The 21681-nt window shown below is 36.0% G+C and overlaps 1 protein-coding gene across 5 annotated transcripts in view; it reads left to right on the top strand.

Moving 5' to 3' along the window:
- Positions 1 to 21681, top strand: part of TBC1D23 (TBC1 domain family member 23) — a 38998-nt gene that overhangs the window by 14973 nt on the left and 2344 nt on the right. For 3 of the 5 annotated variants that reach the window (XM_032678557.1, XM_032678558.1, XM_032678555.1), the window contains 14 exons: positions 1103 to 1227; positions 1338 to 1381; positions 2298 to 2401; positions 3177 to 3299; positions 4247 to 4339; positions 6432 to 6602; positions 6817 to 6859; positions 7506 to 7612; positions 8278 to 8420; positions 9864 to 9908; positions 12901 to 12989; positions 14909 to 15044; positions 15973 to 16167; positions 17242 to 18934. In XM_032678557.1, the coding sequence (XP_032534448.1) occupies positions 1103 to 1227; positions 1338 to 1381; positions 2298 to 2401; positions 3177 to 3299; positions 4247 to 4339; positions 6432 to 6602; positions 6817 to 6859; positions 7506 to 7612; positions 8278 to 8420; positions 9864 to 9908; positions 12901 to 12989; positions 14909 to 15044; positions 15973 to 16167; positions 17242 to 17323 (1500 nt within the window). In that variant the 3' untranslated portion in view covers positions 17324 to 18934. Of the gene's footprint in view, positions 1 to 1102; positions 1228 to 1337; positions 1382 to 2297; positions 2402 to 3176; positions 3300 to 4246; positions 4340 to 6431; positions 6603 to 6816; positions 6860 to 7505; positions 7613 to 8277; positions 8421 to 9863; positions 9909 to 12900; positions 12990 to 14908; positions 15045 to 15972; positions 16168 to 17241; positions 18935 to 19006; positions 19094 to 21681 lie in introns of those variants that run through there. The other 2 variants (XR_004355168.1, XM_032678556.1) reach the window with 2 other exon arrangements.

A 21681-nucleotide genomic window follows, 5' to 3' on the forward strand; every position in this document is an offset into this window, starting at 1 on the left:
AAGTGAGGTGGGTGTAGCTGCCAGTATTCAGTGCCATGCTTTCTGGTGTACAATGTCAACAAAAGTCTTAAGCCTAATTTTTATTATGATATTACAGTAAAATTCCTTGCTTCATCTGTGAAAATTCTTATTCTATATAGAGGTATTGCTACTATGTAAAAATATATTAGCAACATACAGAGACCTGTCGCCTGTCATTATCTTATTGTTCACTAAAGTTTTGTCTTCATTTGGATTTGAGTCAGAATTGAATAGATCTTGTCTTTTGCTAAAAAATTATACTAGGAAATGTTGAAATATTCCATGAAAGTGTTTAAAAACAGAGACTGAGCTTTTGAAAGCTGTGGCTCTGTTGATACAGAATTTGCATGCATCAGCAAGTTCCGTAAGACCCCAGTGAAGTCAGCTGGTGTGCATTTGAGTTAGGTGTGATTGCAAATATTATCTGACACGTATGAAAAGAAGTTCCTACCCTTTATCCTCTTTGAACTTTTGCATATCAGAGAGGACATATTTTCAAGTGGGAACACGGGAACAGGCAAAGAGTTTCTTAAATGGTAATGAAAATTTTCTGTTGCTTGCAAACGTTTAATTAGTCATAAAGCATCTTAATGTAATGTTAAGTAAGTGATGTTGTTAAACTAATGTTGCAACCATGTTCAATTAGCTCAATTCTACTGTGAAAAATAAAAATAATTATGTTTGCAGGATCCTTTCAAAGTCCTAATTGCTATGCTATTTGAGTAAATATATTCTCCTATGAATTTCTTGTTGGTGTAATGGATATTTAGCAGTGTCTATGAGCTAAACAGTATTCCAGCTTGATTGTGTTGTCTGTGGTTGAATTTACAACTCTGACAGTGTACAGCCAACTTTGCCTTCCCACAAGGTGTCTTTGTTCACAGATAACCTGTCGTGTTATGCACTGTTTCCATAAAAATTGGTTTTGAGGGTAGAACTATCCTTCAATGCACAGTGCAGACAGATGTTTTACCATAACTTTGTTGAGTTTATTTTGTTAGGTATCTCAGTTAAAAATGTTATCGTGGTAAGATTGTTCCCGGTTATTGCTTTTTCTCACATTATTTTTCAAATTTTTTAGCTTGGAAGCCTCTTCTCATATTACTGTTCAGCTGAAGTCACTCAGGCAATATGGGATGGATATCTACAACAAGCAGATCCATTCTTTATTTATTTCCTAATGTTGATCATCCTTGTCAATGCAAAGTAAGTGTATAGTTAATTTGCAATATTCTTTACTGACACTGTTTTAATTCAGGTTTGTTTCATTTTGGTTTTACTGACTTAATCTATGCCTGTGACTTTACTGTTTTCAGAGACGTTATCTTAGCACAAGAATCAGATAAAGAAGAAATGATAAGTAAGTACTGCTCTTACATAACTACTAGTGAAATATTTACCATGTACTGTAATCCCCGTTTATTATTTTTAATTACTAAATAACTGAATGATTTATTTCCATGTGATTTTTCTCATTGATCCCTCACCCATTAATTCCTTTCTTACTGTTCTTTGCTGCATCATATTTGCCCTCAACATTCTCTCCTTGTGTTTCCTATTAGTAGTCCCACACCTAGTTTTATACTGCAGTTTGAAGTACTTGAAAGAATTATTGTGTTTCTAAGCCCAAAGCAGCGGTTTTCAAATCCGTCTTTAAATCTACTGCACTTGTTGTATTTTCTGGATTATTATCTTCATATGATTTGAGCCTATTTCATTGTTCTTGTCTTACCCTCTCCTGTTTTTATAGAAAATACACTACATTTCTTGTGAGCATATTTCATCTGCCTTTGTATTTTTTCACATACATTATACAATATAATTTATCCCCTTGTAGTTAAAAATGAGAGTGCTTGGAATTTTGCGTCTTCACCATTTACTGTAGAACCACACTCTTGTATCATCCTGGACATATAACAGTGCTGCTGCCTAAGTACTCATTTTAGAGGACTCTCTTGGTCAGACCTTTTTTAAAAAAGTAGCTGACTTAGAATTCCAACTGAAAACTAGAATTATACAGAAGTAAGAGTGTGTTAAAAATAGTTTGTGTTGAAAGTTTGAACTTGTAGCAAAAAGCATAAGTTTCCTATGGATAAGGAGTATTTCCTATGTCTTCTCTTTCCATCTAGAGAGTGGATTAATATTAATGTTGAATCAATAAACTAGCTTACGTTATGCCTTATTAAAAATAAGTGTTCTTACTATTTGAAAATATGTATGTTCCTTCATTTCTATGTCTGAAATAGTGTTGCATTTATGTTGTTTGTCTGTCTCAGAATTCTTAGAAACTTCACCAGCTAATCTTGATATAGAGGATATAGAAGATCTCTTCTCTTTGGCACAATATTACTGTAGCAAAACTCCAGCTTCTTTCAGGAAGGTAATAACAGTAATTTTGAAATTCTTTTCTTTTTGGTGACTGTTTAAGTGCTCACTAACTTTGAATGTTTCACTGCAGTTTTTTTTAACAATTTTTTCCTGTTGTTACTCTGATGGTCTTTACTGTTAGGATCTTTATAAGATAAGAAGGTTAAGTGAAACATCTTGGACAGAAGCTTCCCTGCAATATTCTTACTTCCTGACTGATGACCTTGTTTTGCACACCGGTTTCTTGTAAGAAGTGATGAAGCAAAACTGTCATATTGACACAATTGCAGTGTAGTAGACTGCACCACAGTCCTGGCTGTACTTGTGATAGCAAAGAGGAAAGGGTTGCTTATTAGAGATAAAGCTGTTATCACCTGCACTGTTTTTGCAGCTCTTCCTTACTCAAGATATCTGACTTCACTGAATGAAATTAAATAAAAATATTTGATAGCCGTTGCCTTTGGCTTGTATGTACTTTCTCTGATCCTTGTAGACAGGTATGTGAGATTTTTTTTGAGGGACAAACCAAAACAAACAACCAAGAGGTAAATACCAGAGGCACTTCATCATCTTGGTGCGGTCAAAATGGTGAACAAGCATGTTTTTAATGGAAGTTCAGACCCTGACATGATTTTCAGTTCCAGTTAATCAAAAATATGATTACTATGTGGATAGGATAAGCATGTGTCAAGTTTAATGTTTGTGACTTAGTGGATATAGTTTTATTTTAAACTTTCACATCTAAAGACAATGGCTTCAGTTAACTTTTTTTTTTCTTGCCTTATTAGGACAACCACAGTCTTTTTGGCAGCAGCTTGCTGGGCCTCAAAGATGATGACACAGATTTGAGCCAAGCTCTCTGTCTAGCAGTTTCTGTGTCTGAGATTCTTCAAGCAAATCAGCAGCAAGGAGTCAGTATACCAAATTAACCTTCACACCCCAACTTTATAGAAAAGGAAAAGAATCACTTACCACTGACAAATATTTTTAAATGCGAACAGCACAAATATATATTTGCTATTTCAGAAAAAAATGGTTTTGTCTTGAAGTCGTCTCCCTTGTAAATGATCTACTGACTTCAGTGCATTTGTGCTGTAGCAACTAGAGCTTAATACAGGTGATTTGAATCTGAGGAGTGTAAGCTTAAAGTAATATCTCAGTAATTTGAATTTCCACATGTAGCCTACAGGAGAGAAAAATTTCAAACCCACTTCTCAGTACCTTTGAGTATGTTGTCTTTTGTCAATGAAAAGTTTAAATGAACAAATAAAATTGATTAATGCTATTTTGGTAGTAGTTAATTGCAGACATTGTTAGATGCAGGGACTTGACTTTGAGTGTTGAAGACTAGTATATGGATCATAGTATAGTTAGATTGCAGTGTTTCTTATTGACTACTGACTTTTGTAGCAGTTTCCAGGGCTCAATGTTGTTGTTGGGGGTTTTTTCTAGTCCAAATATAGTTAAGCATCTCTTTATATCCTGTTTAAATCTGTGAGATATAAAACTATCCTGTGCTGATTAGTAGTGGACTGTTGCATTGTCTTGTTGATGCGTGCCTTCCTACCAACTGTTTGTTCTCAGTAGAGGAGAGATAATTACACTGTGTGTATTGCACTTGGGTGATCCTTTTCCATGCACAAGCTGATGCATTAAAGGAAAGCCACTACTAGAATACTGCTGGTGGTCTGGTGACTGTAGAAGTTCAGATTAATCAAATGAAGTAAGATTTTTCAACAGCTGTTAGCGTCTTCAAGCAGTTCCTGTAGTATTGGAATCAGTATTAAAATGTAATTGAATTATGTCAATAATTACACAATTTTAAAATTTTGTAACAGGCCAAATCCTTCTCTTTCAGGAAGGAGTAAGGTTCTTTGTAGTGGATTGTCGTCCTGCAGAGCAATACAATGCTGGGCATTTATCAACAGCATTTCATTTAGACTCGGATTTGGTTTGTATGCTTTTTGTTTCTTCACTGATATTTGAGTCCTGAGAGAGAAGGAGAGAGAAATGTCTGTCTTGAAAATAAGTATCCTTAGTGTAGGCTTTAGTCTGTGGACTCATTGTCTAGCTATGTGATGAGGTTTCAAAAGTTAGCTTCTCTAAAGGAGATAGTAGAACCATCATTTTACCAAGAAGTTTAGTCCTTAATGACATTAGAATTTGGGATTCCAGGCTTCCTATTCTTTGTTAAGGACTGGAAACCCATACAGACTAAAGACTAGTCATTACTTGGAGGAGAAATCTCTTTTTAGCATCATTTTCCAGTGAAAGGTGTCATGAATTTTAACAAGAAGCGTTTTTTTCCTTTGTCTTTTTTTTGTCTCAGTCAGTCCTACCTCAGTATGTTTTTAAGGAGCGTATGTCTTGAAAAGGATTTGGTTGCTTCTTTAAAATTTTTGCAGTGCAATATGAGAGGAAGTGCAATTATTTTGTGACTGAGGTGTACTATTGATTAATAACTTCAATAAAGATTTTGCTGCACTTTCCATTTGATTATGAAGTCAGAACTGAACATTCAGTCATATTTTTCCCTGTTCTTTTTTTCCCCAAAATCACTTCCACTTCGGCTGACTATAACAGTGTATTCTTCACTTTTAGATTAACCCTCATTTACTTTACTTTGCAGTCTATGGGATATGTATGGAATGTATATACCCCACAAAAGACTTTTATACCTTACTTAGTTAAGAAGTTAGTCCTGCGTCTAATATCTTTACCTCTCTAATTGAAAGTATGCATTATTCAGTATTATTTGCACAAATACAATTATACAGGAGGGAAAATGAGGCTGAGGGGAGACTTTAGCACACACTTTAACTATCTGAAAGGAGGTCGTAGCAAGGTGGGTATCAGTCTCTTCTCCTAAGTAACAAGCAATACAAGAGGAAGTGGCTTCAGGTTTCCCCAGGGGAGATTTAGGTTGGATACTAGGGAAAATTTCTTCACTGGAAGGGTTGTCAAGCGTTGGAACAGGCTGCCCAGGAAAGAGGTTGAGTCACCATCCCTGGAGATATTTTAAAGACTTGTAAACGTGGTACTTGGGGACGTGGCTTAGTAGGGGAGAGTTGACAGTGTTAGAGTATGTGCAAAGTACACAAAATTTACTGTAAGGGCAGACAACAGGGAAAGAAAGCTCTTTGGAATCCATCTCATTTATAGATAGATAGAGAAAGTAGTGAGGTTATAAAGCAGCAGCATTTGGTTCTAGGAAGACCCCAGTTAATGTTCAACTTGACTTACTGATGGCTAGGTTATGTGTTTATGACTGAACTTCATTTAATCCACTGTAAAGGGTAGATAATGACAATCCCTCCTCTTCCCTCCCCCCCCGGCCCAGTTACAGGTCAGAATTTCCTTATGAATTCCCCACAAACGCAGATTAAAATTTAACCTGAATTGAGAAAGTCTTTGTTTCTCCATCTCTTTCTTATAGCAATATAGAGAATGACTGTTTTTGCATCATAGTAGGCCTTCAGGAGACCACAGCCTCAATTTTTTGAGAGTACAAAGAATCACAGATATCTCCTTGTACTCCCAATGGTAATTTTTTTCCCAAATCTTGATAAATAAATGAGAAAAAGCTTAGTGGGGAGACAAGTAGAGGACCTTTCAGGCACCTAGAAATTCTACGCATTTTAAAGGGTTTCAACTGTGTAAAGTTTGAACGTGTTGTGTTTAAGCATATGTAAATGTAGAAACCAGTCCCACTGCTGTATTACCAAATTAATGCAACATGAAAGTTGCAAAGACTCGTTCCTCTCTTATTTGATGCCTGCAAAAATAAACTAACAAATGTTAGTTGTGTTTCTTTCCTGGGGAGAGCAAGGTGGAGTGAGGAAGAAAAGGACCGTTCTCAGTGTTCTTTACGGAACATGAGGTTCCAATCAGGTGGTCTCATGTGTTTGTGTGACTTGTACAGTTCTTGTGTTGCCTTGTTTGTGTTCAACAAATAATAACCATTCTCAAAGTTTGTTTCTTTTCACAACTCATGTTACAGTATGTTGGTGTCAAACAGCAATTTCTGTTTGTTCGCTCCACAGATGCTTCAAAACCCATCAGAATTTGCACAGTCTGTAAAATCCCTATTAGAAGCACAAAAACAATCTATTGAGTCTGGCTCCATAGCTGGTGGGGAACATCTGTGCTTCATGGGAAGTGGCAGGGAAGAAGAAGATATGTACATGAACATGGTGTTAGCACACTTCCTACAGGTACAACTAAACTGCTGTTGATTTTAATAGCTGAGATAAAATGTGTCTGCATGTATCATTGATAATAACTGACAAAACATTTTCCCCTTAACTGTTTTCTACATTACTCAAGTTTACAGTTTTTATTAAACAAACTAACCCATGTTTCATTACCATACTTGTAAACTTACTCCACAGATTTTTGTTTTAACCAAAATTGTCTTTTCTGTTGCAGAAAAATAAGGAGTACGTAAGCATTGCCAAAGGAGGATTTATGGGTAAGCTTATTAATAATGAACTTTGGCTTGAGAAAACTTGCTATCTTGTCATTGTTGATATTTTTGTGAGGCTTTTGCTAAAAATCATCTAAATGAGTAGCAAATAGGTCTCATTTGTCAGGTTTTTGTTTTGTTAAGTGAACACTGTGCACTTGCACATTTGTGGTTACACAAATTTCTGAATGGAGAAAAATTAAAGCAGGAAATGGGGAAATTCCCTCTTTCTTCGAACTTATCATTCTTGATGTTTTAGCCCCTGTAGATTACAGACTCTATGAAGAGTTCATACTTCTGCAGTTTATGTTGCTGGAAATCATCAGGCTCTACAGCAGTGGAGAGATCTGTGCTACAATATGAGTATAGAGGCATTACTAGTCAATACATGCAGTGTCATAAGAGCTGTCTTCAAGATCAAAGCAGTGATTTATTTTTACTTGCTGCTGTTTACTTTACTAAAATAAAGATTATCCTTATGCCTTTGTACTAGTCAAAGAAAAACCAGGAATTATTATGGTGGTATCTGAATTAATCTGTTTTATTAAAATTGGAGAAAAATTGTTACTCATTATTCTCAGGTATATACAGTATTTTCATCAACAGATGAAATCCAGTGTCATTCTGAATGTTTGTAATGGCCTTTTAACAGCTCTCCAGCAGCACTTAGCAGATATCAATGTGGAAGGACCAGAAAGTGGATATGGCCACTGGATTGCTAGTACCTCAGGCTCAAGAAATGGCATAAACTCTGTTGATGTAAGTGAATTTTAAGCCCAAGTGGTATAGTGGGATAGAAGCCCCAGGTGTACTGAACTTTTTCTTCGTTTTCCTCATTGTGTGCTGTAAAATGCCTTACTGCAAGTCATGACTGTTCACAGTTGTATGTTTAAATTCAAACTGTATTCACTGTCTAATCAGAGGTGACCTAAACATTTTTATTCTCTTGAGGGGAAGAGCTTGTAGAAAAGAACTTGCTTGCAGTCATTCTCTGGCAGAATACATGTAATAGATAACTCTTTTCCTGTCTGTTATTCACTCCATGAATAAACTACTATAACATGGCATACAATTTCATGGCAAAGCTCAAAATTTTATCTTTTCTACAGCTGATATGTTATGCATAAAATTTGGCTTTTAGTTTGGATGAAATATGTCATTAATAGGATTCCTTCCTCTAGATTTACATAGCAGAGTGCTCAGTAATGTGGTTTGTCAAGCTTGCTTTATTGGATCATCTTCAGATACATGTCATTGCTGTTATTTGACAGAACTCTAAAGAAATACTTAATTCTGTAATTAATGTTCTGCTGAGTAGCAAAAAGTAGATTACTGTCTTGTAGTCTGTTTCCTTTCTTAATAAACTAAGAGATGAAATAACATTATTTTTATATGATTAATCCTGAGAGGAGTTACTTTTACAGGGTGATGCTCCTAATGGTTCAGGTGATGGAAAAGGAGTTAAGTCCCTGGTGAATAAAATGACGGTTGCTTTGAAGACTAAATCTGTGAACGTGAAAGAAAAAGTTATTAGTTTTATTGAAAATACATCTACTCCAGTGGACAGGTACGTCATTTATATCTCACTGTGAATTTGCCATGAGGAGGAATGACTTCCCATTCCATATGGCTATTTTATAAGAGTGAAAACTGGGCTAATTAGGAAAAAAAGTTGTCTTCCAGTTTCAGTTTTTAGATTTTCTACCTCTACCCTCCTCACAATTTTATCATGACCCAGTAACCCTACTGTCCTGCCTTAGTAGTGCAAAGCCAGTGTGAGAAGCCTTTTCTCTTGGATGCTTATCTAGAATTTGTTGCTGTATGGTTAGTTTGACTTCTTTTAGTGTGTTGGTTTTGTATTCAGTCTAAAAGTGAAGAATGATTTCACTTATTTCAGTTCCTGTCCATCCTGACTCTAATGGAATGAATTAATGACAGCAGGATTATGGATGGGGTTTTTTTGGTTGGTTGGTTTCATTCTGTTTTGATTTTCTAGCTGCTGCATGTTGTCAATCTGAGGTTAACTTTTTTGAAGATCTTGTTTTTTAAAGTTCTGATGTAAAGCTGCTTTTCAAACCCAGAATTCACCTTTGTTTTTTTTTTTGTATCTTCAAGTGCAGCTAGGAACAAGAATGTACAAATATGTTAAAAGACACTTTCAAATTTGAAATTCATTATTCCAAGTACTTACCTTAACTAGGTACAAGAATAAAAGCTTTCATCTGTCAAAGCTTTAAATGAATAGCCTGTTGTAGTTCTTTAAAGTCCAGTATTTGAAGTTGCATGTTGCCAAGACATTGATATTCAACAGTCTCAGAGAATTACTGTTTCTTTGATAGCAGGATTTAAAATACATGCCAAATGAACAGTAGTTTTTAGTCATCTTGTACCTAATCAAAAGTTACAGATCAGTCTTTTTCATATTGGAAATGTTTTTTTTAAGTTAGTATGAAGAGGCAAAAAAATATTAAATAACATTTGGTAGTAGCTTTTGTTGTGTGAAGAATTAAACTGAATGACTGTGAAGATTTAGACTGAAAGAGTGTAGATTTAGATTAGATATGAGTAAGAAATTCTTTACTGTTGAGGGTGTGAGACAGTGGAACAGGTTGCCCAGAGAAGTTGTGGGTGCCCCATGCCTCGCAGTGTTCAAGACCAGGCTGGAATGAGGCTTTGAGCAACCTGATCTAGGGGAAGGTGTCTGCTTATTGCAGTGGGGTTGGAACAAGATGGTCTTTAGGGCCCCTTCCAACCCAAGTCATTTTGTGAAATCAAAAAAGGCTTATATGTAAGCCATACATAGCATGGAAAATGTATCTTTTAGTCGATTTTTTTACAAATATTTCTCTACCTTGTGTCTGGCTGTCATGAAGCATTGCTTTTATTTATAAGCATCGTCCTTGAAGAAGATACATTGCCAATATAGAGAATTTCAATTATTTATCTAGATTTTTCCTTTGCATTTTTTTTTTAATTCTTTTGTTCTGTCCTCTGCCCCAATGTACTATAGAATACCTTTCAATATTTCCTGGCCAGACAGAGCAAGCCTGGAGCGGTAAGCTTGATAATTAAGCAGTCTGACTAAAACCACCTTTCTTGTATTGAGCATGGCATCACAATATTTGTAAGCATTGGTTACACTGACAAGATTGCTTGCATATTTTTATATATATTTTTTTTTTAATATATTAAAGCTATTGCTTTTTACAAGTACTGGTCAAGAGACTAAAGGAAGAAAAAAGAGTGTATTGGCAGTGCTTTCTTCTCTTAGTTTCTGCTTTGTTATTTCTGTTCTCTTCCTTATTATTGCTTTGTATAGAATTTTTTTTACTTGCCATTCCTATCGACATTTTATTAATTACTGGTACTAGTAGAAGACTGCAGGAGCAATTACTGAGCAAATTAAGACTTAAAATTTTAACAAGACAGACAAGTATGAAACATAAACTGTTCATAAAGCATCATTAGAGCTTAGATATGACAGGGAACCCATATGGAAGTTCTGTCTGGAAATCTCGAATTTTTGTGCTTCTTATCACATGGTGGTAGAACATGCTGATAGAAACAGACATGCTCATTACTGGGAAAAGAAAAATGCTGAGTTAATAAGTAAATATGCTTTGCAACTCTCCCTCATTTTGTTCACATTACTGCAGTTCATGTAAACATGGAGGCCCCTCACATTTGTCTCAGATGTATTGCCTTATAATTATTTCAGAAATAAAAGTTGTGAATTGAAATTGTGTAAAATTACTTGTGATAAATGAGAAGAGTGGCTCGTGCATAATCACTTCAGAACTTTGAGCATACTTTAGGAACTCTGTACCGTTTGACCCTCATACACTGAAATGCATGAAGATTCATGCTGGATGAATTTTTGAGGATTCAAAATGCTATTTGGGTTTTCAAGGATTTTGGACCAATCTTTCTTTCAAGTAGTTTGCACATAATCTGAGATGGGATTTGCCCATAAGCATTGCAGAATGGTTTTGTGTGAGCAAAACCAATAGTAATGTTAACTGGTATTCTGTTTAAAAAAAAAAAAGGTGGGAATAGCCCAATAGCACATAGTATGTTTTGTTAATTTAGAAATCCTAAAGATCATGGGGATCTTACCCCACATTTACCCGATCAGTTTCTAGAATATGGTAAGAAAGTGTTAAAATTCCAACTTCAGTGATTCTTCCATAACTCAAAGACACGTGAATCTGTATTTGTAACCAAGAAGTTTTGATATTATCTTCTTTCATTGGGAAGATGCAATAATAAATTAGTTCACACTGTATGTCACTGGAGTATTTTCTTAAAATTGCAGCTCTTAAAACTCTAGAATGGCATTTTTTCTCCATCCATTCAATTAGATCCACTTTGTGTTTATCTCTAGTACTCTTCATTTGGCAGGTTTGTCACTAAAGGAGGTTGCATTCAATTTGTAACAATGTAACAATAGCTTTCCATGTAAACACCTTAAAGGAAATCCATTTCTAGTTTAAGTTGTTACCAGGGTTTTATAAAGTAGCTTCTTGTTGTCTCTTGTCTTGACTAACTTCAATTTATAAACACCAGTGAGATCTTCTCTTAGATCCTTTCTGTGTTGTTCAATTTGACACTATTTAAATGTGCTGCTTCTTACTCAATTGGTTATGTACTACTAAAGCATATTTACAAAACTCTCCATATAGAAGCAATATCCTCTTGAATTGTCAGTGTCATTGATGCTTATTGTCTTAAACACTAATGAGCATGTTTTTGTATGTCTGGTTTTTGTTCCATTAGAGACTGCATTTTATGTTATGGGGTTTTTTTCTGTTTAGCTTTTCCTTTCATGTTGTCTATATCAGTAAATATAACCCATGGAAAATGTAGTTTTCTAACTTTCAATTCTACTTTCAGATATACCTAAGTACTAGTATTAGTTTACCTATTACTAAAGAGGTTCCCTGTCTAGCTTGGTTCTACAGTAGCATGTAAACTGGAGTTTGTGAATATACTTAAAAGAGGAAACAAGTGTTAAAATTAATAGGAAACATAAATACACATTATAGGGAAGGAGGTTATTGAAATAGGGGAAGGGAGAGGCATGTGTTGGTTTGGTTCTGGGTTTTTTACACTACTGTTGCCAGTTCTAGAGACTAAAATCATGGACTGTTTATTTGTTTTTTCAGCAACTGCCTGTTTTGTGGCTTTCTGAACCTTTAGGTTTTCCTCGTATTTTTCAGGTATTGTCAGCAGTTGAGGGCAAGAACATTTAACAATTCAGCTGTGACCGTGTAATCACAGCATTCTGAGCTGGAGCTTTAAAGTATTTTAGGATTTCAGCTGTTACTGTCAAACATTAAGACTCAGTTGTGCGTGTTTCTGTCATTTAATGTGATCTGTAGAAGCAATAGAGATGTGATTTTTGAGGTCAGTATCACAGTGATGCTGTAATTGTAGCAGTAGGAATTGTTTGACCAAATATTTCAGGATTTGACTCGTGCTGGACAAAGTAATGGACAGGAAGTCAAAGTTCACACTACAGTGGATGTTTTATAATAACCCCACTTTGAAATTCTAAAGGTATTTCGTTATCTTTCAAAGAATTAACAAGAAAAATTACCTTCCTGACATATTAGTTAGTCGTCTTTATTTTTCCCTTCATCCAAATTTGGCATCCTTGTGAAGCTACCCTGACTGCCCAGATATATTTCAGTTTCACGCTAGAAACGTGGCATGTTGTCAGTTTTCAGGTCTCTAGTGTATGTTGTCATTTAAGAAAGTGCCTAGAACTTCGGGGGTTTTTCAACAAAACAGTAATTCTTTTCAGTTTCTTTGTTACATCAGTCAGCCTCACCATGTCACTGAAGTAGGTGCTTTCACTAACCAAGCTGCTCGATGGGTCACACATCTTCCTTGCAGGCAGCTTCATGAAATTCTCTCGTCCTTCTCTGTTGCACAGCTGTGTTTACATTTTGCTAATATGTTATTGTAGAACTCATGCCATCGGTTTGAAAGTTACTTTTGTTCTCCCATCCCATGTCTTCTCCTGCCCTTTTCATTGCCAACAGACATGTCAGCAGCAGTGACAGAGTAGGAAAACCCTACCGTGGTGTGAAACCGGTATTCAGCATCGGGGATGAAGAAGAATACGATACTGGTACAGTAGAAGATTTTCCTCTTACCTCGATAATCTTATTTAGACAAAATTATCAAGTTGGGCTAAATCATAAGAGTGTATTTTACACCTTTGTCTTGCAATGTGACATTTTTCTAACTATCATCCTACATCATATTTGTTTGGTGGTGCCTCGGACCAACTCTCTTCAAATATATAGAAGCAGACTAAATAAAAAAAAAATCATGGTAGGCACCAAACAGCCAACAGGAAGAAATGGAAATACATGGGTTTAGTGGATTTTTTTTTTTGTCTTTACTTGTTATTTCTGTAGAAAAGATGTGTTTTTCTACACTGGTCTTGTACACCTAAACTGTCAGTTGTACCTCTATTACTCACTACAGTAAGCAAAATGTGAAGGACCTAATTTTGCTGATATAACTCAATTTGATTATCTAGTATTTGCAGTTAATATAATGATCTGAATTTGTGAAATATAGTTGGAGTTAGACTTAATATGGCTAATGTGTGCACACCTTTCCAGTGTTTTGGACTTTGCTTTTCAGCATTGAATCAATTAATTACTGATTCCTCTCTTGATATGCGTGCAGAATACTGTAAAAAAAAAAATGCAATTTTTATTTAATTTTTTTATCCGATTGAAAAACTACAAGCAAAACTGGAACACCACACACTTCACAAAGGTTTGTGTGGGTTTTTTTGAGACCAGTGCTAACATTAGAGTGGTGAAGACCTACTGTTGTCCTAGTTTTGTTCTGGTAGTTTTAGCTCACTCCCAATTATCATTATCTCACAAGTAACCATTCTGTGACCAAAAGGTATGCTCAGCTTCCATGGGAAAAACAAATAACTAGTCTAAGAATCTTTGACATGCAAAATAATTTAGGAAGATTAATGAAAGAGAGTCATAGGATCTGGAATTGTTTAAATAAGATTGATGACAAACAGTTCATCATCGTCTGCTATAAAAATTGTGAAGGAGCAAAACTAAATTGTCAGGCAGAAGCTTTAACACTAACAAGATGCTTCTCCAAATGCCGTGTAATTAAGTTTGCACAGCTCTTTGAGCATCCATAATAGTATTTGGGAAAGTCTGTGTGCTTTCAGAAAACCAGCTCCTCAAAGACAGATTGTCTAGAGCATGTTTTCAGTGGTGGTTGTTTGCTAAGTTCTATTTACATTTGCTTTTAAAAGCACTATTAGACTTAGTAAGTAAGCAGAATCGCTGCAATGATTTGAATAAGCAAAGCCAGCACATATGAAGTGAAATATATATTATTTCGGAACAGAATAATGTAAAAAATGAACCTGTTTCTCTATAATTGTTTTTGTGAAGTTTTAGTGTTCTGAGGTTTTTTTGTAGTAAATAATTGCCATCAGGTCTAATAATTGCAGCCTGTCCTAGGTGGCTCTGCTTGAGCAGGGGCTTTCACAACAGGCATAACTGAATATTAGAAGTTTTGCTATGTGAAAAAGGTACTTTAATGAAGGAAAAGTGGTCCCCAAAAATAATACCTGGCCTTGAAAGGGATCAACAGGTGTTTTTTTTCTTCTTGTACAAGAAACTAGAAGCCACAAGAGGAGACTTTCCTGGACTGTAGTTGGCTTGGTTTTGGTACCCCTTGCCAAAAGATATTGGTGTTGTAGATGCAAAAGGTTTACATGGCTTCAAGGAGTTTCTGGACAAGTTCATGTAAAAGAAATCCATGAAACTTTACTGAATAGACAAACTGGACCAGCCAAAGATATTCCCTGAGCTATCAGATGTGCCTGCCTTTTTCTTTCTTCCCTCTGAATAATTGTTTATGGCTAAGTGGACCTTGGTTTGAACCAGTGTAGCTCCTCTGGGTTTAAGTGAATTGAAAAGTTGTCTGATGGTGAGTGAAAATACTTTCTTTTTTTTTTTTTTTTTTTGTTTTTACCCCCTCCCTTCAAAACAGATGAAATCGATAGCTCCTCAATGTCAGATGATGATCGAAAAGAGGTCGTCAACATCCAAACATGGATAAATAAACCTGATGTGAAGTATAACTTTCCATGTAATGAAGTAAAAGAAAATGGTCATATGTTTCCCAGGTACTGAAATTAGTCCAAAGTTTAATGAAAATGTCTGTCTTGATTAAAAAAAAATGTTGGTCAATTAAGTTATTCTTTATATTAAACTAGGAAATGGAAATGTGAAACAACCTAGAACAAAAAGTTACCACTATATCCGTGGTGTTCTTATCTTTGCAGTGTTATAGAATGGTAATTATGTATAAAACCTAGTATGAAGTTTTGCTTTACAGAACAAGACAGTAAGAAAACTATTTTCAATATACATAGGCTTATTTTCAAGACCAGCTAGACCCAAGTACTTGTGGCTCCATTTTTTCTTATCTACTTTTCCCTGTACCTTGTACTTGGCACCCATCTTGCCCTAAGATTCAGTGACCTTGCTGATCTTGCAAGAGCAGAGAATGATGCTTGTATTTTGACTTCCCCAAACAGTACACATACCGTTGAATCTGCATAACAGAAAATCACAACAGGATTTCTCTTGCATCATGGTCTGTTCTTGTCTTTCATTAGTATTTTCCCTTTAGATTTATTTTCTATGGTGTATGATTAGTAATCTAATGATAGAAGGGTGAAAGAGTGGCTTGGAGGCACTTTCTGCACTCTGTGTGTGGCCTGACATGTCACTGGTGGTTGTGATCTTTGCTGATAGAACTCATGGATGTTGTGTTGAGGTGATCGTGGTAACTGCTCACTCTGGTTTTGTATGCTGTTAAGGATGCCATGCTCATTTTAAAAAATGGCTATGATACAGTACTCAAGTAAAATCTGAAGTATTTTGTAGACCTTTCTAATTCCACATTATGAAAGTATTAAAACTACTTCTTAGATTTGGAAATCATTTTATCTAGCTCTCTCCATTAGCTTATTTGTAAGATTTAGCTTTCTAAATACCTGATACTTAGTTCATTAGCAAATTTAATTTGTATTTTTCTTTTCCTTCAAGTCATCTCCTAGTAACAGCAACTCATATGTACTGTTTGAGAGAGATTCCATCACGAAAAGGTCTGGCTTACATACAGTCTCGACAGGCACTCAACTCTGTCGTCAAAATCACGTCCAAGAAGAAACACCCAGAACTGATCACCTTTAAATATGGAAATAGCAATACTTCAGGCCTAGAAATTTTGGCAGTTGAAAGGTAAGCCATCTCAGTAGCAGGGGTGTTACTAGTAATGATATCTGGAATGCTGTCAATTGGAAGTCGGGCATGCTGTAATTCCCAGAATTGAGTTCCAAAGTAATAGTTTTTATTTAGGAATAAGTAATTCATATGTGAACTAGAAAAAAAGATCTGCCAGCAGAAAAAGGAGCCTTTACTTTCCTCCAGCAGAGAGGAACTACAATGACAGCTGTTGGGGATGGGATGTGTGCAATTGTTTTCTTTTTGTAATTTGTCTTAAATAAAAATGGAGTGGACAACCATCTGCAGCTAAAATAGGGATTTGCGAAGAATGGGATTTAACAGAGTGGTCATTTTTCTATGGGATCATGTTTTTAGGCATCTCACTCTTCCTGTGCATTGTACTAGGAGTCCAGAAGCCTAACCTCAAAACTCTGAACTCCTGGAAGTTAGGTATAGCAGGCTTTTTTCCACTGGTGTGGCCTGATTTTTCTTGGCACTGTTTTAGCAAGGTCACTGACATCAGTTGGACATTTTCTTATCCTTTTCCTTGGAGAGAACTGTGTGCAGCGGCTGCTCTGTTCTCTCGAGGTGGGAGATGGGTTTCCTACCTAAATAGGGAAGTTGTCCTATTGGCTGCTTAGTTTGGTAGTGGGCCAGACAAAGATAAATTAAAGCGTTGCCGAAAACTTTTCTGTTTGTTGAATTACTTTGTCACCACCTTGTTGACTGGAGCAGATTGATCTAGAGCTATTTATAGGAATTTAAAACAAAAAGCCAAGCAAGGACTGCTATGCTTCAGTGAGACAGTAGAGATGTTGAACTGCCTGACCTATACCACTGCCAATTAATGAAGAACATTTCCTTTCCAAGATGGCCTGTGAAGTGCTCCTAAGCAGTTCTAGGTTCATAAACAGAAAGTGTTTCATAGTATAAGCAGGAATTAAATCATATTTTCTCAGTATTTTTCATTTTAATATATTCCCCTCTTCTCTTTCTCCTATCCAGAGAAAGAATCAAAAGAATTATGAAATTTATACTTAAAAAATTTATATTGAATTAATGATGCCTTTTTCTAATCTTTTTTTTAAGGTATTTGATTCCAAATGCAGGTGATGCTACCAAAGCCATAAAACAACAGATCATGAAAGTATTGGATGCCTTGGAGAGTTAGTAACTAAAGACTTTGTAGAGACCAGTTTATAAAGAAGAAGCAACTATGATACTGTATGTGGACACAAGCTGACTGTTTCCCAACAGAATACTAACTTATGAGAATTTTTCTGTTTGCTGGTGGAAGTGCCTGAGTAGCAGGCTTAAGATAGGGTAAATTATTATCAATTTCCGAAACGTTTTTTTAATTTTTTTATTATAACTTCTTGGTTTTGAAGAAATGTTTATTATAAAGGTCAGTTTGTTTCATTTTAATGCAGCCTTAATGGGAGTGATCTGCATCTTTGCAGAAGCAGATGCAGTTGGGTTCACATTAAGTGTATTAAAGGAATGAACCACTGTGAGATACAGAGAAGCAGTTGAAAACAGAATGTTTTTTAAATTACTATCCCTTGAAAGTAAATGCCTACGGTCTATAAATCTGATTTTGGGTAGTATCAAAGATAATTAAAGACTTAGGTTTATGAGCAGAGCAGATACAAATCTTAGAAATACTGTTTCCTCATTAAAAATGGTAAAGCCTAGTTTGGGCTGCAAATAAATGCAAAAAATACAAGCAATTTGTAAAGTTAACTTTTTTTTAAGTCTTACCAACTGGCATCGGTGGTATGGGTTATTTCTAAATACCAATATTAACTGTAGTTTTTATTACTGGGTTGTGATTTCTTTTAATTAAGCAGAATTTTACATTTCATAGATTGAGGCTGTTTCTCATGCAAAGATGAATATGTGCATTGAAATTAATGTTTCATTACAGAACATGACAGTTGAAAACAAGTTACCTTGTTCCTCAGAAACAAAATGTCTGAGACATTTAGATGTTTAAAAACCTTCAGTTCAGCACAAAAGTGAGTACATGCTGACAGCAAGAAAACGAATTCACACAAATTAAGTGAAGAGATTCCAGTGCTATGCCTGTGATAAATATATTCTTAACCTGTTGCCTTCATTGATTCAAGCATTTGTGTAAATTATTTTAAGTAACAACTTCTAAATTAATTAATGTATGGGAGATGGCAACTACGAATTGTTTATCATCAGCTTTCCACTTGTTCATGAACGGTTCTCGTGGTAAAAAGCTCAGAACAGGAGTGTTCTTATGAACAAGGCATAGCATCTTTGTAGACTGATAGGAAATCATCAAAAACTGTTAAATAAAGATAGTGGGGATTAGCTTTGCTGCATGAAGTCTTCTGAGTATTTCTGTCAAAACCTAGGATTTGGTACTTCATCAGGAGATAAAATAAATTAAACTGACCTTTATAAAAAACAGTTATTCTAAGTTATTTTACTAGGAATCAAGCTAGGGCACCTTAATTCTGGAACTAATTCCTTTTTTTTTTTTCCTTCTTAGTATCTGAGTAAACACCAATAGAACTTGAACTGTTGAAGATATTTGCATGAAATTGCACCTGGGCCAATGCTCATGTATTTATAGTTTTGCCCAGCAGCTGTTGTATTACATTTTCCTCTTCCTAATCCCTTCTGAAAATATCCTCAAGAGTCTCTGACTCTGTGCCTACTTCAGCAATGAGATTTTTTTCATGTAAAGATGTTTGTCCTACTGTTTATAAACTACAATTGTAAATAAACCAGTACAATTTGAACATAACTTGTTCTGTCAGAATACATTTAGCTGCATACTGTGTGAATTCACTGAATCAATTAGAAGTTTTTCCTAAAGATGTTTTGTAAATGGAAGTGACTTTGGTCTTTGGACCAAAGGAGCTGACTACAGATCATCAGAACCTACTGCCAGTGACTTCCTAACGTAAGTATTTCGGCATTTAGACTAAATTCCATTGAGTACTTTTGGGTGAGCCGTAGTAAGCTTTCATAGAAAGGTCAAAATTAATTAACAAGTGATCAAATTATAGAAGGGGTTTCTGCATAAATTCCAGGCTTCTCAACATCATATTTTTTATTATGAAAATGTTGACAGAATGATACAACATATTTTTTCTAGTCAGAAGGAGAAAAAGTGAAAATTACACTCAGTTGTTAAACAGGGGTATTTGAGTATTAAATATGGAAAGTGGCTAATGTGTATGCTTCCCTGTGAGGACAACAAATACAGACCTTTTAGATCTACAGTAAGTAAAGCAACAGTAAGTTCTTAAATCTCTTCTGTGTAGACATGTATATAGCCATTAAGAATCTAACTATTTGCAATTTTAAAGGCAATGTGCCAATTACCAGCAGACAAATCTTACAAAGCTCAATCCAAACTACGAATAGTTTCAATGATGTTTGTGCATCTCTACCCACAATTTAAAGGTTACTTTTGCCTTATAGTACATATTTGTATTTAGTACCTTTGTTATAAAACTTGTATTGCTAAGCAGAAATTCCAGTTATAGTACCAGAGTGACATTTTTTGAAAAGAAAAATGAAATAGTAGATATGCTGCTTCCTGTCCCTTTCATCTTCAAGGAATTTTTTTCAATTATTTGCCAGAGGTTTGCAGGCTCTTGTTCTATTCTGCATGCACTGCTGTCTGTATTGTTGAATATAAGATGATAGCTGTTGCTGGAGTTTTAGTTTTTATTTTTTCTTTAAATCGGTGATAGAAATGAGGTCTGTAGCAGGAAAGAAACAGTAAGAGTCAACTTTCCTGCCAAATGAAAGCTCTTACCTTTGTGTTTCGTAGTGAGGGTCAGTGCTTCTGTGGTCTTCAGTTGTCTCACAAAGTCTTTTAGATTCTGCTGTGTAGGAGAATTTGTACAGAACTTTACATGCATTACCCACCAAAAATACTCTGACTGTAGAGCTGCAGTTTTATTTACATTGCCTTCTCCAGATATAAGTAAAGATTGCTTGCTCTTCTTTCAGTTGAGTTCCTGTTAGCCCTTACACATGGGTCTCAGCTGTGCTTGTAGCTTTTCCTTCCAACTTCAGTTGTAGTTTCAGAGCTTTTGATACTGTCAAATAACCTTTTTCAATATAGGCATAGTCTATTGAATGTCTGAAAAGTTTCCCCTTTGGGAAGGAGAGTGGTGATGGCGTGTAACTTGTTGGTTTGGGTATTCTTAGTGCTTTGAGATATTTTTGTTTTGAAACTCAAAAAATACGTTTTATCTCTCTGATCCATGGAAGCTAGATTCTTAGTCTGTGCTTTTCGCCTTGAAGGGATGATACTGCTTTTCTTATTTTGTGTCAAGTCAGGAGACAGCTGTTCTTTGCACCTGGAGCGCAGCACGGTGTCCTGTTTGGGGGGAAAAAATGGAATAAAATCGAATATGCTCTTTCTATTACCATGGGCAAGTGAAAAAGAAGAGAGGCCTGCCAAAGAGCTTCTGCACTGTCCATTCTGCCATCCTTTGGCTTGGTCAGTTTGGGATGAGTGGTTCCCTTTACTGCTGCAAGGTACAGATTGTTAAAGGAAGTTTTGTCATTGTTGAAGGAAGGTTTGTCACTGCTTGGTTGTACACTTCCCATCCTTTATCTCTCTGCGTGTTTCCTGGAAGTGAATGTGTGTAAGAGATTGATCACCCTGGGTTACCCATTTTATCTTTGCCCCTTCTTCTATCATGTGCTGTCAGCTTACAGAGGTACTCTTGCTTGAGAAATACTGCTTCTATACAACATGAATCTACAGTTCTACAAGCATGCTTATAAAAAGCTTGAGGTTGGAAGATACATATGTGAGACAGCAATGTTCTGTGTTGAGTAAAGGGGAGCACTTGATGTTTAAAGCTAAGGAAGAACAGCCTGGCATGTTAGCGTGTTGGTTTTACAGAATTGTTAGGGTTGGAAGGGGCTTTTGGAGATCATCCAGTTCAACCCCCCTGCCAAGGCAGAGTCATCTAGAGCAGGTTATACAGGAACATGCCCAGGTGGTTTTGGACTGTCTCCAGAAAGGGAGAGTCCATGACCTCCCTGGGCAGCCTATTCCAGTGCTTCTGTCACCCTCAGCGTAAAGAAGTTCTTCCTCAGGTTGAGGTAAAACTTCTTGTGTTTTAGTCTATGGCCATTGCTCCTTGTCCTGTCGCTGGGCACCACTGAAAAGAGCCTGGCACCAACCTTGGAGATATTTGTATGCATTAATGAGATCTCTTCTCCAGACTAAACAGGCCTAGGTCTCCCAGTCTCTTCTCATAAGAGAAATGCTCCAGACTCCTCATCATCTTTGTGGCCTCCACTGGACCCACTCCAGTAGCTCCTTGTCTTTCTTGTACTGAGGAGCCCAGAACTGGACACAGCTATCCGGATGTGGAGTACTGAGGGGATGTCTCTGCCTTAGGAGATGCTGTTCTTACAGAGGAAGATAGATGGGGATGTCCCAGGTGAATGAGTTACCTGTCAACTGGTACAGATCCCTTGGGATGAGCCCTTAACAAGCATAAGGCTGCATAGGGC

This window comes from Chiroxiphia lanceolata, chromosome 2 (genome assembly GCF_009829145.1).
Source record: "Chiroxiphia lanceolata isolate bChiLan1 chromosome 2, bChiLan1.pri, whole genome shotgun sequence".
Taxonomy (NCBI): Eukaryota; Metazoa; Chordata; class Aves; order Passeriformes; family Pipridae; genus Chiroxiphia; species Chiroxiphia lanceolata.